Genomic DNA, 18829 nt, shown 5'->3' with positions numbered 1-18829 from the left:
TTTCATGATGTTTTGCATCACTTTCAACATGACAGACTCAAAAGTTTAATCAGGGTAGAGCGCATAACTTTAAACTTGCAATCTCTATATTTGCAGCCTGCGGAATGAACAACTGACAACTGAAAAAATTTAATGATGCTTTATTGTTCCTAGATACTTTTTAGTCTCCTGTGGTGTTCATCAGCTTTAACTCCACTGCAGAGGTTTAACAGGTCATTCTGTGCAGCCAAGCCTGCTGAATGTTTACTAATTAACAAAGATATTAAATATTTCAGGCTTAACTGAAATGTTTGCTATAAATTATTCCAGGTTTTATGGTATGGTGGCATCATGAGGACTGTGCTTTTCTCTCCACTGACAGAATCTGTACAGGATAGACACGCTGTGACGCAGCTAATGTTGATAAGGCACAATGGCTCAAATGAAACAGTAACATCCTTCTCTGATTTCACAGCATTTCTGTCTTACTCAGCAAACATTAAAAAAAAGCACACTAATCAGAAGCTGTACTGCAATGAAGATTTTCTGTTTAAATCCTCAGCCCTGATGTCCATGACTCAGCCTCTGCGTCAGACACTCAGTTGCCTTGTGCTGAGCCTCACAGCATGTTGAGCCATCCATGCATACTTTGAAAATATGTGTAATAAAAACATTCGTCCCGATCATGACCTCTGACCTCTCTGTCAAATGAAACAAGTGAGAAGTTTGATAGATCTATCTAAAAATCAATGTATTGGTTGATAGCGAATTAAAAAAAAAAAAAAGAAAAAAAAAAAGCCTTGCAAGAAGAGCTTCGACAAAGAATCTTTAGTTTAAATGTAAATTAATTCCAGGTTACTTTCAACTTTTACTTGAACTGAAAAAGATACAACATTCAAACATAATTCTTTTCACTAAAGTGGCCTTCATCAAATTTATTTAGAGTAAACACAAAAACTTGGGCCAGACTCAGTGATTAAGTCCCTTACAACAAACGTTCACCCTGCCTATGTGCCCTACAGACAACAGCTAGCTAGGCCAGTGAGCAGTGATAGCTAACAGGTCTTTGGGGTCATCAGGTGGGAACCTCCTTTCACCGCTGTTTGGGTTGGCTAGACCAGCCATCACCGCTCCTCACACAAAAAACAAATATCTCACACAACACTGCTGTCCACTACTCTGAATTCTCACCAACTGCACCAGTGAAAGCGGGGTGGGGATACAGACCCTGGTTCAGGTAGGGGACATGAAAGTATAGCGGGCGCAGGAGGTGGAGGACAATCTACGCTAGCAGATTCAGCAAACAAACTCACCTGGACGGTCCTATAATCAAACCAAATCAAACCAAATCAAACCAATACAGGCCAACTCACCTGGACTAACCACACGGTCTCAAAGAGGCTCAAACAGGCCACACCCACCACTTAAAGACACTTCCTCTTCCTGGATTTCTTCCTCTGCTTCTCACTAAAGTCTGTCTATCTGAAGAGCTCCCCCTGCTGGGCCCCAGCTACTATTACTTCTTCTAATCCAAATCCACGGACTGGATCTTACGGCCTCATCCTACATTTCTTTGACTGTTTTCCTCACGCTCTGTCCCCTTCCTCCTGACTCCCTCAACAAAGCAACACCAGATCTGGCTACAGACCCTCTACATCCTGATCCACTGGACAAATCCAAACCTTCCATCCTCCTGATCAGCATCCTTACCTAGATCTGCATAACTGGGCTTTCTCCTTTCATATGCTTCTTCAACTGAATCCTCCCACGGCACAGTCAGCTCTATGAAATAAACTCTCTTTCTACTCCTAGACCACAAAATGATATCAGGCCTTAGCTTTACACAGGCTATTTCCTGGGGAACAACAAGCTTTTCTCCTAGAGCTACCTGCATCTCCCAGTCTCTGGCATCCCCTGAGCTGCCTTGCCTCCTTGTTATCTAAAGAATTACTAGTTTATCATCTTCAGCTTTTATATCTGAATGAAGTTATCCAAACAATCCAAACAATGCAAAAAATATGCAAACCTGATTTATACCTGGTTTGGTATCCTTTGACCACTTGTGTGCGTTTTTTAAGCTAATCTCAATAATGATTTTTTGAAATTCAGTTCTCAAACTTTTAACAGGAAATTTCAACATTAGTGGTGATTATTTTGAAAGTAAAATATTGAAACGTTATGATTGAGTCATTGGTATTTATAATGAGATCTAAGATTGTAGTTATTACAGGCATGATGGGCTTTTGGATAATTTTTCTAAGGCTTGATGGTTTTAGAATCTCAATCCGAGGTGATCACAGAATCATACATTTAATACATTTATCATACATTCTAAAAAGTGAGAGTTTGAGCGTTAAACCATACTTTTATTGATTGTGCGGCAGTGCGCCTCAGACAACTCCATCATCATTTCTGTCCACATTAGTCAAACAAAAGGCTGCAGTTGCAAAGCCTGAAGAGCAGATGGCAGTGTTGGCTTTATTGGACTGTTTCTCAACTGACATGTTAGAGAAAATTTTGTAAAGCCTCACAAAATTCAGGGGTACATGAAATAAATCAATATGAAACTTTTATGCCAAAAAAAGGAAAAAAGAAGTTATAAACAACCATGCACATTTTGTTCCAAAAGACAAACATCCGAAGCAAGAGAAACACAATATATATTTACATATAAACACCACTGGTATTTTCAGCATGCCTCTTTTACCACAAGACCAAGAAAACATTTAAAACCTGAAATTCATAATAAAGCAGCAGCAATGGAGAGTCACCAGACAACACTGTGCTCTTAACAACATTCATATGAGTTATTCAGATATTAAACAAGGGCTTATGATTTTATTCCCTTTTTATATTTAACGTCTGTTGGAAAACAATCATGCACAACTCTCCTCTAAACAGCTCCTCTGAAACATTTCCATCATTTTCTTCCTCACAAATAAAGGAATAAATTGGGTTTACATCGACGTGTCATCAACAAGGAACTGATACACTGTTATTTGAGCTGACACATCAAACAACTGTGAGCAATTTAAAAGATTAAGAATCTCTTAGTCAATCAGAGCATCACATATAAGGAGAACTGGGAACAACACAATGATGATCATTCATCCTGCAGCAGTCCGGTATGTACTCATTTTAGTTTGTTCTTTCATCACCAAACATGCAAACAGCTGAAACAAACCATCAACATGGACGAACCAATTATCTTTTTAGGTTGTGCTGTCTGCAGTCAATCAAAGGGCGATCAGATCAATAGATAAAAAATATCTGACAGAAGTAAGACCACTTGGAAATCTTCGGAAGCATTAAGCAAAAGATTATTGCGAGGGGAAAGATATGTGAACTGTGAGACAGATGGCCATGATGGTGTCAGCGGTTCATGAAGAATAACAGGCCAGATTTTTATGAAAAAAAGAAACCTGACGTGATGAATGACGTGATTCAACTTTCTCCTTCATTCTACCTTCTGGAATGATTAAAATTTTTCTCACTGACTGATATCTGACTCGCTTGGAGCAGCACAGAGGAGCATTGATATTAACTTCCACAGAGGGTTCCCAGATTTGCATCAGCTCTATTTAGACTCGCAATTAGTCTTCATCTCTGAATGCGTCCCTTTTTGTTAATGTTGTTATGAATTATGAGCTTATTTATGACACAAAGTAATCAGGATATGAATCCATCATAGACATGCAGAACATCTCCAGAACATGCGATGAAACGTCTCTGGGCCCGAGTCTTCAGGCAGTCTCTCCAGTGTCAAGGCAGAGGAAGATGCTCAGTTCATTCTTGCAGCGTGGATCCAGGCAGTTCGTTGGTCAGTGTGTGCCAGCGCTCCACCTTCTTGCCCTTGTTCTTCAGACAGTCTATCCAGTGCTGTAGGGTCTCTCCCTGCGAGTGACAGCCTAAGGACACACCACCTGCAATCAAAGTAAGAGGTAAAGAAAATGCTCCAAAATAAATAAAAATTGATTATTAGAATGACACGCTGCCGTCTTTTGGTCCCTAAATTCAACCCCAACTTAATATATTCGACGGACAAAATCTGGTGAATGGTGAATAGGGAGTGAGAGCATATTCTGTCCTTTCTTCCACATTGTTGGTGTGGTTATTTATAGACAGAAATACATTTCCATTCTGTTTCCAAAGAAAAGGCCGACAAAGTGTAATGAAGACAAAAATTAGCAGATCAGATGTCAACAGTTACTTCTTTAAGAGGTACTCACGATAAAAAATAACAGAGAAGTCATTTTTCAAAGTAGATAATTACTGCATGTGATCTTCAGCTAACAGAGTTCAAACTGGATAAGTTTTGGAATAAAAAGTGGAAATAAAGTGAACAGTGTTAAGTCAGGTTAACTGAAAGATCATTAAGACTCAGTCCAGTTTCAATAGTTTCAACTGTCCAGTTTCTTAAGCCCATGGACATTCACTAATATGTGTTTTTAACTGAGTTCAACACAAAGAACATTTCCTTAAAAAAAAAAAAATAAAAATAAAATCCAAAAAATCTCCACTTGCCAAAGAGTTTGTAAAAAAGCAAGTGAGATAACTCTTCAATCAACAAGTATCGTCTTTGTAGCCAAGAATTACAAACGTCTTCCTCTGTGCTGTAAAAATCTAGACTAAAACATTTTAGTGAGCCAAACTGTTACAGTAGTACACATTCATTCATCACGTGTTTTCACATACAATGTATTATGTATTTATATATATCATATGAAATAAACTGTGCTGCTGCTGAGGATAGTCACCAGAGCAAAAATATGTATTAATCCACAGATGAAATTATCTCAGTACGAGGTGTTACAGTAAATGACTTTTTTTTACATATATATTTATATATCTGCTTCCAAGTAGAAACAAGTTGGCCTGGCACTAAGTCTGATGAATATACACTGCCACTGCCAATTTGGGTCTTTTTTAATTATCTGTTGAAAATAAAGAAGATAACAAAACAAAAGACTTCTAATTAGTGTAAGAAAGAAACACCTTCAAAGTTTCCAAAGAAAGTTGAAGCAGACAAAAGTTATTTATATTGTGGTATTACTTACTCCCACAGTATTTTCAACAAAACCCATGCTGACGCCCTTTTGGCGACTAAACCCTGCGCTCGGATGATACATCAGAGAACATCTTAAAATATCTTCAGCAACTTCTGCCATGGCTAAGATGCTGTTAAACTGCTAATGAAGTATCCGATCAATGATCCAAACAGCTCCAGCAGGAAACCACTCATCACCAGTACGCTTATGGTGTCAACTAACCTATGAAGTCATTGGACTTTCCCAGATCGTAGTCCCACACTGTGACCTCCAGCGTCTTGGTGGCTAACTCTGAGAAGGAGATTTCATAGAAGAACTCCTGGATGGAAACAAAGAGGTAAACGTGATGAGTGGGCAAGATTGGAGGTCAGAAGGTCACACTTCCTCCACAAGCCTCGAAAATAATCACTAATGAGGCAGCATACATATACAGTCATCGGCTGTCTTACAGAGCCTTTGTATGCGGCGTAGTGTCTCTGTGGACTCGATAAGCTGTCTCCTTATATTCATCCACTGTCAATGTGCTTCTTACTTCAACATTTATTAACATGCATGAAAACAAACACTGTTAGCTACCTCATTAAATTCTGGGTTGAGAGTCTTTTTTATCACGGCTGTTTTGTGCTTGGATTTCTTGTGTACATCTGGCTTGAGATACCTGAAACAGAAGAATGTGATTCGGTCATTTAAAAGTCTGGTTGTTATAAAAAAAAAAAAAACAAAAAAAAAAAAACCCACAAAACAAGCATTAACACAAAAACATTACAGTAACAGCAGATGCAGAAAAAAGGCTGAATATTGAATCATTTTGGGAAATATTTTTATTTCATTTCTTGCCTGTTGGTATCTGTATGGAGCACATGAAGCCTGTTAGCTTAGCTTAGCACAAAGGAAGGAAACACAAAGAATCATGCTCATTTAGGAAGACACTGTCTCGTTAACTCAATATGAGCTAGCCTCACTAACTGACGAGGAAATTCTTCCAGTTAATGGTAAACAAGAAAACAAAACAAACGAACTAAAACAAAATGTGTCTACTTTAATAATGCTCACAATTGAGGTTGAAAAGTCATTTCTGTGTTTCGTTTTTGGTTCCATTTTCCTGACTGACAACAGCCTCATTGTTAGATTTCTTTCTTTCTTTTCTTTCTTTGCACAAACATCTGGACAGCCAGTTTCTTGTTTTTCAGTCCTGACACTAAGTTACCTTCAGGCTTAACAGGTGGGAGCAGCAAAATCTAACTCTCAACAGGGAAGCTGATAATTTCACAGAGGATTTTTTATGTGTTATTTGTGAAACTACGCCTGTATGAATGTGACGTCGGATCAGTAATTCCTTCACCAGCACAGCACAGATTTGCGAGCTGTCATTAAATTCTTGGGATATTTTTAAGCCAGCTGGAAGGAGCGTGGCAAAATCTCTATTCCCATTTGTTTTCCACCCACCACCCACAGCTCGGAGAGCATATGTTCCCACACACTCTCAGACACAACAAAGCATCTGAGGAAAAGCTCCTGCCAAAGGGCACAGATGCGAGCATGTATCCAAAAGGAGAAGGTGCATGCTGCTTAACGGTGGATGTGTGAGAGATGTTTGCACAGTTTTGGTGGATGCAGGGAGGAGGGGGGAACTTCAGTTTCAGACGCACACAGCACTGCTGCAGTGTGTACTGAGGCGAGATGAACCCAGTGGCATGCCTATCTCTATGTGTGCGTGCATTGTATGTGCGCAGGATGAGAGGCTGCTTAGTGCTTTAGTCATTCAAGAAACAACCTCAAAGTCAAAACAAGTCAGAAAGAGTCAGCCTCAGAAAGAGTGAAGAGGAACAAGAGGGAGGATTTTAAAGCTCATTGGTCCAGTGTGCACCGGGCACCTTCCTGCCCTTTTCAGAACACACACACACACACACAGTATTGCTTTTCTTTCATGAGCTGGTAATGAAACTCCAGGGGACAGCACGCAGACCCTTTATTCCCTTTACCTTGCATCTCCTAAACACAACAGACACACTGCGCCTGTTACATTAGATCATGTCACTGCCTTTCAATCTGTTTTGAGGGTAGTCAATGTACACACACACAAACACACACATACACACACACACACATAATTACCTTGATGAATAACACATATCACAATTGCATCCACTTGTGTGAAAGGTGCTCTCTATCGTCATTGCTTTATTTGGTTCTAACTGATGTAATATATAATTCATGAGGGAAGACAGAAGGTGATTCATGGGGTCAATATGAGCCAACAAGTATTAAGGTGGAGAGGGAGATGGAGGCTGGTGCTGGATGGACCATGTGGAAAATGTTGTGAAATGAGAATTTTGAACTGACAGCCCATCAGTCTAAGCTGTGTGTACTGTGTGGTCATCATTACAAATGTAGGAAATAATGTGGTAAAATTGGTGGGTGAACAACCATTTGTGTGTCACAAATGTACAAACATTCTTCCACTTCATGCAGTCAAATGCAACACTCAGAGAACCAGTCTGAAGTTTGATGTCATCCTTACGTTTTAACGTAGGGGTCTGAGAAGCCGTTGACGTCCATGGCTGCCAGGTGAGCACAGCGTTTGACACCCACACACAGCCCGCCGCGCGCTCTCTCCTTGGCCTCGCCCTTCACATCGCCATCACTGCTCGGCGGCAGATACTGCAGGCAGAGCAGCAAACGGCCTCGCTCCTCCAGACTTCTCTGCTGCGCTGTCTCCCACTGATTGAGAGGGAAAATAACAGGTAGGAGAAACATAACAAATTGGGGTATAAGTGGGGTGACTTCATATTCTGAACGCTCCCTTGTGCTCTGACCTGCTGATGAAACAAGCAATATTAGTCATGCTGTTCTTTAGAGCTGCAGCAATCAATACTTTTGTACTACTTCTTGATTAAATTTGCAACTGAGGTCACTCATACTGCTGAACCCTGGATTTATAAACTCAAACATGACTCCAAATTATTGCCAAAGCTGCTTTGTTTCTGTTTAATGTGCAAAAGACATAGGTGCTTTCTGTTTTACCTTAATGAGGTGATGACATTTAATCGTTTTTACAGACACGTACACACAAAAAAAATCACTTGAGGGTATTTAAAGCTGCAGTAATAATGAACCCTTCAAATACATGGATGGTTTTCTGCCAAAAGCACATCCAATAATAAAGCTGAATAATAAAACTGTTAAAACTGAATAAAAAGTATTGAACTAGGTATTAGCCTGAAACGCATTTCCAGCCAAACTGTCTTAAACTGTCTTATACCGAACAGTTTGAACCTTCCCAATCCTACCAACATACAAACCACCTCAGAGACCAACTGTTGTGGTTCTGCTTTATTGCATTTCTTTGACCAATATCGCAATGGACTGAGGTGATGCATTATCTGCACTCTTATATCATTCCACTTGTTGCTTGTCTATTTACCACACATTATATCTAAGAAGTCTGAACATGGTAAAACTCATTACAACAAAGCTGAAGCCTGCTGACTTTACCTGAATGGCTTAATTCTGGTCAAATGGTACAATTGTATTTAGAAAAACAATTCATAAGAGCCATTAAATCACTAGAACTCAGTAATGTTTGCTATACAGTAATACCGTTCACATATAGATCATGTGCGTTATAACCACCACATGGAACTGGACTGTTGCACAATCCCTTAGAGGGCAGAGTTGACCCAAGCTGAATTTTATTGTTTAAGAATCCAATTTATTTATGTGAAGAAAATGTGTTATTTACTTTATTAACACTAAAAATGTGTTATTTGTTGTTTCTCTCATGAACAGACTTCTTTAAAGAGTACTATGACTTTCCTCCAACTGTTTAGCTCATCTATAACAGCTGAGACACGGAGCCAGCTATCACTGTCACCGAGAACAAAACAGGAGTGCAGCCTGTCGTGGAAAAAAACCTGAAACACCAGCCTTTAAGTTATAGCACCTCACTGCCTTTGGTCTGAGCATTAAACACGGACACATTCAAACTGAATGTGACTTTGACAACAAGCAGAACCCCTGAATAGATTCAAAGTGACAGATGAAAGAAAGTGAGGGAGCAGCAGCAGAGGGTGAAGAAGGGGAAGATGTTGTTCTCAGATCGTGACTCACCCTCATGGCCAACAGCAATGTATGTACGTTATTTATAGGAAGGATGCATTTTGCTATTTAAGGATTTTCAACACTTCAACAGGAGAATTTTAAACCAAGTTATCATCACCGGTTAACCACAGGAAATGGAAAAGAAACTTATTATGTAGTGGATTTCCCTCTGACTGTCTCTCTTTTAGATCTCTCCATTGCTCATTAAGTCTTCAAGCCAAAGGTGGACGCTACTGAGGTGATCGATGTGCCACACACTCCTGAAAGCTTCTCCGCTCTTTTTAATTGGTCTCAACAGCTAGCCCCCCTCCTTCTTCGTAATTCTCTGTGCTGGCTTTTCCCTTTCCTTGTCTCGGTTTTTCTTGAGGACTTGTCATTGCAGCCAATTCACCATCTGTCACCAGTGAGTCGGAGACTTTAAAACTTGCAGTTAGTGAGGATTATCTGTGCCAGGTATCTGGAAATGAAACAGCCCAGACCTTCACAGATCAATAGAGAGCAACTCATTAGAGAGGTGGAAATAAACAGGCATTAGCATGAAATGGGTGCAACACACCTACACACACACACACATACACACACACACACACACACACACACACACACACACACACACACACACACACACACACACACACACACACACACACACAGATAGCTCCAGAACAATGGGAACAAAATTGATTTGTGGGCGGGTTTTCAAGGTGAGAAAACAGGCAAGATGATCAGCAGACACAACAACCATAAATTTGGTGAGGAACAAAGAATTTACTGCATCTCCAATGGCATTAAAGGACTAAAAAGACTATTGCGAGGTGTGTGACGACAGTATTGTTTCTAACATCATCTCTGAGGTCAGCCAGTAAGTTTTTTTAGCACAGTTTTTTTGGCTTTCTGTCTGCATTGGGAGAACAGGACAAAGACGTACAGCACAGGTCTGCAGGTTAGAAACGACCACCTGTGCTGCTGATGTTACACTGATGTTAGTCAATTCATTGCACTCAGGTATTTTGCAGCGACAACTTTAGTTGGCCTGATATCACAAGTGGCCTGTGGCGATAAATGTTTGCAAGTTTTTACGACTACGTGTACTAACGGGCAACTAAATAAATCAAAAGAGAAAAAATGGAAAGATGAAAAAGTCTACTGAGATTTCAATACCTCAGTCAATCACTGTTTTTGCCCTGTAATTAGAAAATCAAATTCAATTATCCCGTTAAAGCACAGGGCGATTGGAAAAGTATTACACTTAATAATCTCACAGCAATAAATTACTGGTTCAGTGGATTACATCAATCAGCTGAGTCCACTTAATTGATTTTTGTGTCACACAGAAATGAATGGAAAAGAATAAATGCCTGCAAACATTAGGTAACTGGCACTGAAACTGTTGGCAGTGTATTTAGTCAAGCATTTACAATTTGTGCTAATTGTTTTGATTTCAACAGCACACAAATCTGGGTACAATTAAACACAAAACATGACAAGGAAAATCGCTTTGCAAATTACTTCTATAAAAATACAGAAATGATGAAATGTTGGCTATTCATTTTGCCAAATTTATCCACCAATCATGAAGACAGAGGCTTGGTTTAAGACAAATGCACCAACCGCAGAATTAAAAATTTCTAATTAAAATGTTATTCTCCTACTTTTTAGCCTATGAGCTGTATGTTATAAGGTCTTTGGACCCATTTAGTCATTAAGTTGAATAGCAGATGGATGGTGACCTGAAACCCTTTAACACAGACTGAGCGCTGTAGAGTACAGGAGGACAGACAGAAGGAGGGTCTGTCACGTGCTCACCTCTCTCAGGTAGCAGGAGATTCCTCTCAGGGCTGTACTCATCGCAGTTGGTGACGGCAACTTGAGGCGGAAAGAGCAAAATGCAGAGAATGAAATAAATAATATAAAATGTTGCTGACATAAAAAAAACTGTACAAGCAGCTTAAAAGAGGAAAGATTGAAGAGGAGGAGATTGACGTGTCAAGGGTGAGGCCACTTTGAAAATTACAGGCCTGACAGAGGGGCTTTAGTGTTTGATTGCTGAGTGGCCACTGGACTCAGATAGCCAATTTAATACCAACAGGCCTTTCTAACTCATAAAGAACAAAACCTCAGCAACCTCCTGTCTCTTTTCACACACATGCCCCCCGCTAGCCACCACTTTTATTTTTTAATCCATTTGTTTCTCATCTCTCTGGCTCTCTCCCTCTATTGACTCTACACTGGCCCCCCTCGCCTCTCACTCTTTCTCCCCACCTTTTATTCCTCCAGTCTCTCTTTATCCTTTTCCCTGGTGTGTCCCAGCTGACATTTAGCCTTCACAAAAAGCTATTTGTGGGTAATAAGAATAGACATGGTACTCTTTTATCTACTCAGTTTATGTTTGTAATTCTGAGGAGGCAATAATGAACTCACTGATGTCAGAAGGCCAGTGTCACAAAGTATCACTACAAGGCTTGATCCATAATACACTGTGGCCAAAGTATAGACACCCCTGTCCTTTGTGTACTTTTGGACTGGGACTTCTTTTTGGCTCGTGGTGACAAATATCAGCAATATGGTTAAATGCTTTGCATATTTTCATCTTTGTAGCAATGCTCCCCGGTTTCAACTGGATTATGATCTGATTATTAATAATTAAAAAAGCCTGCAGTGCCCTTAATTTTAAATAAAGGGAGACCTTGAGCAGGTTGGCATTTTATGGGATATTCACTCAAGCAAGTTTTTGGTACGGTTCAATGTGCAGGTAAGCCTATGCCTATTGCTCTCCCCAATCTTCTTTTTCAGCTTTTAACATTAAAAGATGAGAGTTTGTGGAACCAAATATTTAGAATATTACTTTGTGCATCAATGACCCTCAATAAAAATGCAATCTCCTGTTTCCTCTCCTATCCTTCTTTCTGTGCGTCCTGCTCCCCCTCTCCTCTTCTCTTCTTCTCACAGGAGGCGGGTGTTCCAGACAGATGTTATAGTGTTTGGTCTGGTCAGCCTTCACACGGCGCAGGGCCACCCGCGATTCCCCAATGAACTCATTATGTGTCAGCTTGTCTTCATCGCACACGGACACCCTGGGAGTGAGAGACAGCGGTTGGGTGGGGTGATGGTAAATGAGAGAGAGTGAGAGACAAACATGAGAAAAGAGGCAAAGACTGTGGGCTTTTGAGAGGGTGGGTGGTAGTGAAGCAAGCACATTTTATGACTCATTTAGTTAATCCCAATGTTGTGACAACATTATAATGTGGGAAGGAAATTGTTGACAGAAATCTGACCCAAAAAAATCCAGAGCACGCAGTCAGAAATATAAATCCAGCATCTATTTCCCTTCCCAACAGAATTCAGATGGTGTGAAAGTGCAGCTGCAGGGGTAATCCAATCCATATTTATGGGCCTGACAAACTTTTACACCTGCCATAATGCCACTGAAATATGCAAGTGGATGGGAGCAGCAGAGAGGAGTGAAGGCAAAGGAGAGAGGCTGCATTTTTGAAATCAAAAGCTGTCGGGTGGACAAGTGGAGGATAGACTAATGTGGGTGAAAGGCAGAGATAAAAATGGAAGAATTTATTTAAATTTGCATGTGTGCGTGAATGAAGAGCGCTTCAATCAGGCAAATGTGCGTGTCTATAGGCAGATGTTGTATGCTGCAGACTAACTGGAATCCAGTGTGATTGCTTTTCTGTCATTTATATAAACAGAAATGAGAAGGAGAAGAAAACGAAGAATGCATTCAGAAATACAGATTTAAACAATCTTCTGCTTCGTCTGCTATTTCATTTGACTTCATACTGAATTTATAACCATTGGAATGAAGCTGTACAGTCACCTGCTGCCTTCAGTTTCCGGTAATAAAACATGGCATTGCAGAAATGTGAAAAGTGCAGTAGGCCAGTTGCCTGGGGACGCCAGATATGGGTTGACATCCTTGAAGTAATTTTTAGTCTAGTATCTTATTAACCAAAAGGAGACCTGAGCTTTTCAGAATTGAAAATCAGCAGAGACATATGCAAAAAGAAATCACTATGGAAGAAAGAAAAAGACAGAAAAGGAGGAAAAGGTGAGAACCAAGGTGAGAGACCAGGAATAAAACAAGATTACGTAAATTGATGCTGAGAGTACAAAGATGGTGCAATAGATGTACGAGACATATGTGATCAAAGAGGATGGAGAGGTGAGTGAGAGTTGGATGGGTCAAAGAGTTCAGCACACAATATGAAGTAACGCACACATTTCCTGCATCAAATAGATTTTCTTAATGTGAGCAAAGCAGAGTGATGACTCCACACGTGCTGTCAGTTAAATGCCTTTGTCAGATATTTAAATAACATGAATAAATCAAAGTCAGTGTGCTAAATTGAGAAGTAGTTTTCAACTCTTGGGATACTTCAGTGAACTTTTTTCTTACTGTGGCACTTTTTTAATTTCTTATTATAATGAGATGAGAAAGAGAGCAGAAAGTGCAAAGCGGGAGCCAGGCTTCTGCAGGTAAGACTGAGCGTTCGTGTGTCTTAAAGATCCACGAGCAATTTTATTCAATGGAAATTAGCAGAATTCTGCAAAAAAAAAAAAAAAAAAAAAAAGTCTTCAAATATTACCGGATTATAATATATGCTAATTCCCATACTTTACAGCAGTTTCAGCCCTTCACCTGCTTCTTTACACTTATAAAATATTTTATTACAGCCCAATCCCTGATAGAAGAGTATGGGCATGGCTTTCTCCTGTCTAAAAATGGGACAAGTATGAAATAGTGGCTGTGTTGTGATTTTGACTATATTTACCTAAAGAAAATCAGTAACAGAAGAAGACAGAAGTGACAGAATATCTTCCTCACACAGCCTCTGTCACAAAATGTTGCTCCATCTGCCTGCCGCTCACTGAACAGAGCGCACAGACACCGAGCTGTTTCTCTCATTCACATAAAGACAATCTTATTGTCAGTTTCTCTGCAATATCACTTTTGGATTTTTCACGAGGAGTTGTTTTTTGTCTTCTTATTTTATTTTGAATTAGCAGCAGCCACTGGCAAAGGCAACAAGATTCAACAGCAGGTGCACGAAGCCTGTAGAGATATGCATTGCAATCTATTTCCACAAAGAAACAATAAACTTAATATTGGATGCAAACAAACACAAATTTGTGCTGCAGATTTGAAGTTGGAAACGTAAAACAATATGTGCAGTTTCTATGGTTCAGGAAAACATAAGATTTTTGGTTTTCAAAATGCGTTCTATCTTGTGGTTACATTGTGTTCAGGTTGAATGACGCTGCTGTCAGCAGAGAAATTCAAAAGCCCTCCTGCAGTGTGATGGACTTCCTGCGTCATCTGAAGTGTTGAACACTTGTTGAACACACTTTTATTCACATTCTGAATAACACAAACAAAATTATTACAACATTTTTTTTTGGCTTATTTTGTTTTATGAAGATGTGAAAGGGTGGTGTCATAATAATAATAATAATAATTCATGAATTCAAAAGATTTATAAATAAAGATGATTTGATCAGGGGACAACTTCAACATGCCTCCATGTCTCAACAGGTCGATCATTAAAGGCTTCTGTTCAGTTGACACAGTGTTGTGGCCCACTGATGGCGCTAGTCTCTCTAATTTCCCGTGAGACACCAACAGCCGATCCTATTTAAATCCCACATGTGCTATGGCAAAGTTTTAGTCACAGACAGCCACAATTTGCAGCTTTTATCACCTCTGGAGGGGGGTCAATGAAATTAAAAACCCTGCAGTGCTTAGTCTGACCTCAATCTGTCACTGCAACTTGGAATGAAAGAAAGGCAGAGGAACAGAGGGAAAGTAAAACCAACAGAAACCGTCGTCTAAAAGGAGTGAGGGTCCACCTCCTCTTATCCTAGTGGAAGGGAGAGATGTGAGGACAGGGAGGAAGGAAGGTGAGGTGACAGAGGAGGATCAATCAGAAGAATCAGCAGTGATAGAAGGAGTGAGGGAAGGATAAAGGGCTCTATACAGAGAGTAAAAGACTGAGATTGAGATGGACGATAAGAAATCCTTTGTAAGCGAGACTCAGTTTCCTGATGGGAAAAACAGAAAAGAGAAGCAAGAAGCGAGGTGGACAAAAATAGAGAGAAATCCTTTTAAAGAATCATTTACCGGAGTGTTTTGCGGTACATGTCCTCCTCTGTGATTCCACAGTAGGTGAGCGTCTCATTCCACACGGGGTTCAGCGTGTTGCGAACAGTCTTGGTTTTCAGTTTATTGGCCTGTAAATCACAACAGGAAGAAAGAAAACAATCATGTAACTGCATGCATAAAGACAAACAAACAAACAACAGCATGTAACCTCAAAAGAAAAAAAAAAAATCATTTCGCTTTGGTGCAGACTTTGTGCGACTCTAAAAATGTAGCATGTGCAGAGAGTGCAATCTCTATAATGTGTTTTGATGAACAAACCTTGCAGGCACCTGGCAGAAGATGCAGCTTCACATACGGATCGGCCAAACCATTGAAATCCATCGGTTTCAGACCCTTTTAGACACAGAAAATATATGAAGTCTACAGCACATAAGTGTAGGGGCTGTGAGGGTGCTACAGTTTCCACTCCGGCTAAATAAGGCAGAGACCTCACAGCCGGGTTTGAAACAATGCATGAGATTAAGGGAAAAAACAAAACCTGAAATCTTCAGCAGCCAACTAATTGGATGGTGGAATAAATTTCCCAAGAGATTAAGAACCTGAAGATCATGATTTCACCTCAATTTAAATTAGCAAAACAAAAGAGCTGTTCAGCTGTTTTTCTGCAGTCATGTTGCGGATTAAATATGGAGTATTTTCAGAGAGAGGGCTCATTTTTAGCTTACCGGCTATACCAACAGATGCATGACCTCAACAATGTCTCCTTCATTTTGCTTGTGAACCTTGATATGCAGTCTGACACAATCAGATGTTTACTATGACTTAGTTATTTATAGCTATTTATTTTGACAAAACATATCGGAGTCTTCAGTCTTGTCAGCGGCTCTGTGAGGTTCTGTGAGGTGAAATTTCAGAAAAAAAAAACATATCAACCTCACGGTGGCATTAAAGGAAACGTTGTCCAACCAAAACTGCTTTAAAAAACATTTCAATTCATCTTCTTGGGTGCAAATAACATGCAGTTGTTGCAGAATAAAGCCTGAATGAAATAAACAAAATGAATATTACTTATCATCTGCTTCCATAATGTCTGCTATTGCCTAAAGCGGTCCACTTTCATTAAAATATAACTAAGCATCACAATAATCTGCCTCTGTAGACACCAATGGGTTCATTTACAGCAGGAAAGTCTTGAAAAGTCAGACTCCTCTCAGTCACTGGATTTCATCGTCTGCAGACTGTCTATGTCTGCACAACCCTTTCTGCTGGGACATCAGCTATTTGATCACCGGCTGATAAACACATTATCATCCTCAGAGCCATGTAATAGGCACGGCTCAAAACTGTTTTGGTTTTTGTTTTAGTTTTATTCCCAAGCCAGAAATAGAAAATTTTTTCATTTGTGTCACAGAGACACATTAAACACATGAACCGACACAAAGAGAAGTGGTAGAGGTGACTTTCTTTCTACGGCTTTGGTGGAGTTCTCAGTGGACAGTAATTACCTTTGCTCTCAGGACTGTGCAGTGTAAGGAGCTGGTGGCTCTCTCATACAGTAGGTCAAACTCTAATGTTCCCAGGGAGGCTGAAAGACAGTTAATAAAAAGTCAAACTGAGAAAAATCTTCCGCTTACATTGCTAATTACTTTTGTCCTGTTGGGCTTTTTGCCTGGAGTAATTATGGCAAATGATGGCAGCAGGAAATACAACCTACAAACCAGTAACACTAGTGTCTGTGCCTCAAGGCATGAATTCAGACTAAAACACCTTTTTGCTTGTATAACAGAAAATAAAAAAATCTCAGAAATATACTTTATTGCTGTCTTCTGAAGAGACTGAACGTGCTAAATATGCAATTACAGCCAGCAGACGACCGACTGTAGCTTAGTTTAGCACAAAGACCTGAAATGTGGAGACAGCTAATCAGAAGTGCAAACATTTCTGGGCCAATCAGGTATGAGTCCTCCTAAAAAGTATCTTTTTCCCAATTATAGTCTCTCCTTTTTAAACAGCTGTATAAAGCTTGCCAGCAAGTTAGACCTAAAAAAATCCTGCCAGTGACATGAACTGACAATGTCAACGATCAGTTAACAATCTGTCACTGACACTAAATTGAAATTGAGAGAAAAAACTTGTCACAACAACTCTCTTCAGTAATTCCTCTTCAAATGTAACTCCAATGAAACCAGGTCACCACTTTCAAGGGACTCACTGTTATCATCGCTGTCACAGCTGTCAATCTCAATGGAGGTGTCCATGCTGCTCATGGCTGGCAGTGAGCCCCCTCCACCTGCCCCCCCTGATAGTAATGGAGACAACAAGCCACTGCTCCCTTTGCCTCCACCCCCTCCGATGGCCCCTTCACCTTGACCTGTGCTGCCAGGGCTGAGCGCGGTGGGAGCTGCCGTCTGATTGGGCGAGAGCGGCTCAGAGAAGGAAGAGGTGGGCGAGAGACGAGGGAAATAAGCAGAAATTTGGCGGATGGGGCGGATGGGGCCCGGGCAGACGTCGATGGCCATGTGCTCCTGGATGGAGATGCCTAAACGTTTTCCTTTTCGCACAGTCATAGGGCTTGAAAGAAAAAAAAAAAAAAAAAAACAGGGCATAGGAAGGTGGGTGTTGAATCACATTCCTTTTCAGTATCTCAACAATTATAGTTTTTTGCATTCAGCTGAGACAAGAGCAAAGACATCGTACCACAGATATGGGCCTCTGTTGCCAATTTATTTTCTTCAATACCTGATGAAACAAAGTTTGGTAAGATAGTGAGAAACAGGATCTGCCAATCTCTGGCATGTTGTTAGACCCTAATAGGACTCTGAATTTCTATGTGTTTAAAAGAAAAAAACTTTTATCTCAAACTGCTGTCATGTTGAAAACTCCATCATAAGTAGAAGTCTTTAAAAAAGAAAGAAATTACTCATTAGATATCAAATACAGAAGAGGATGTACACACATTTGCATTTCAATAGAATAAATCAGAATAAACGCAGGCCTATCAGGGAGGATAAAGGATAGTGGACAATAGGGGTGTCCCCTAAATTCCAATCATTGTAGTGCATGTGAGCTGTCGAGCATGCATGTAATCAAAAGTGCTTCACAATCCTCCACAGGCGGACAGGCAGTTATGGGGTGGATCACTCCACAGTGCACTTGGCTGGGGAGAAGAGTCCTGATGGTTATATAAAGTTGTGGAAGCAGGGAGTACAGTTGACCACAAGGCTGATGTGTCTGCTCTCTTCCCAAAATAAATAAGAAGGGGGCGGACTACAAATATCCCACAGCTTTTGTCATCTAAAGACAGCAGCCCATGAGGGGGTGTTTTGTCTTAATGCCCCCCCACCGCTCCTTCCCCCCCAAGACTAAATTCTCCTCTTTCTGCATTAAACTGTTGAAGCTGTGAAGCGAATGTTTACACTTCCTCTGTTTTATCTCTGAGTTGAGCACTTCTAACGTGAAGAAATAATGTGATAAGGTGGCATTTAAAAAAAAATCTGTGACTAGTTGACAGCCTGAATCTGTATGAGTGATCTGAGCACAAACCCCATTAAAAAGCAAGTGGACTATCAAAGTACGGCTATTACTGGAC

The 18829-nt window shown here is 40.2% G+C and overlaps 1 protein-coding gene across 1 annotated transcript; it reads right to left on the bottom strand.

Annotated features, from left to right (window-relative positions):
* Nucleotides 1-2397: 2397 nt before the first annotated feature.
* LOC115060107 (double C2-like domain-containing protein alpha) lies at nt 2398-17807 on the bottom strand. Its single transcript, XM_029527940.1, has 10 exons — nt 17453-17807; nt 16746-16825; nt 15559-15633; nt 15259-15368; nt 12076-12202; nt 10935-10994; nt 7549-7748; nt 5604-5685; nt 5250-5346; nt 2398-3902 (listed from the first exon to the last, which is right to left on the bottom strand). Exons 1-10 carry the CDS (start codon nt 17805-17807, stop codon nt 3766-3768), a joined length of 1323 nt encoding a protein of 440 aa, XP_029383800.1. The 3' UTR covers nt 2398-3765.
* Nucleotides 17808-18829: the final 1022 nt, after the last annotated feature.

Source organism: Echeneis naucrates, chromosome 19, assembly GCF_900963305.1.
Source record: "Echeneis naucrates chromosome 19, fEcheNa1.1, whole genome shotgun sequence".
NCBI lineage: Eukaryota > Metazoa > Chordata > Actinopteri > Carangiformes > Echeneidae > Echeneis > Echeneis naucrates.
Note: the sequence above shows the minus strand (reverse complement) of the source record. Positions and strands in the feature narration are given on the sequence as shown.

Coding starts and splice junctions, on each gene's coding strand:
- LOC115060107 (XM_029527940.1), bottom strand. CDS start 17,807: ATGACTGTGCGAAAAGGAAAACGTTTAGGCATCTCCATCCAGGAGCAC. Junction 15,369..15,558: donor TTCTGCCAGGTGCCTGCAAG/GTTTGTTCATCA, acceptor TGTGATTTACAG/GCCAATAAACTGAAAACCAA. Junction 10,995..12,075: donor GTCTGGAACACCCGCCTCCT/GTGAGAAGAAGA, acceptor TTCCGCCTCAAG/TTGCCGTCACCAACTGCGAT.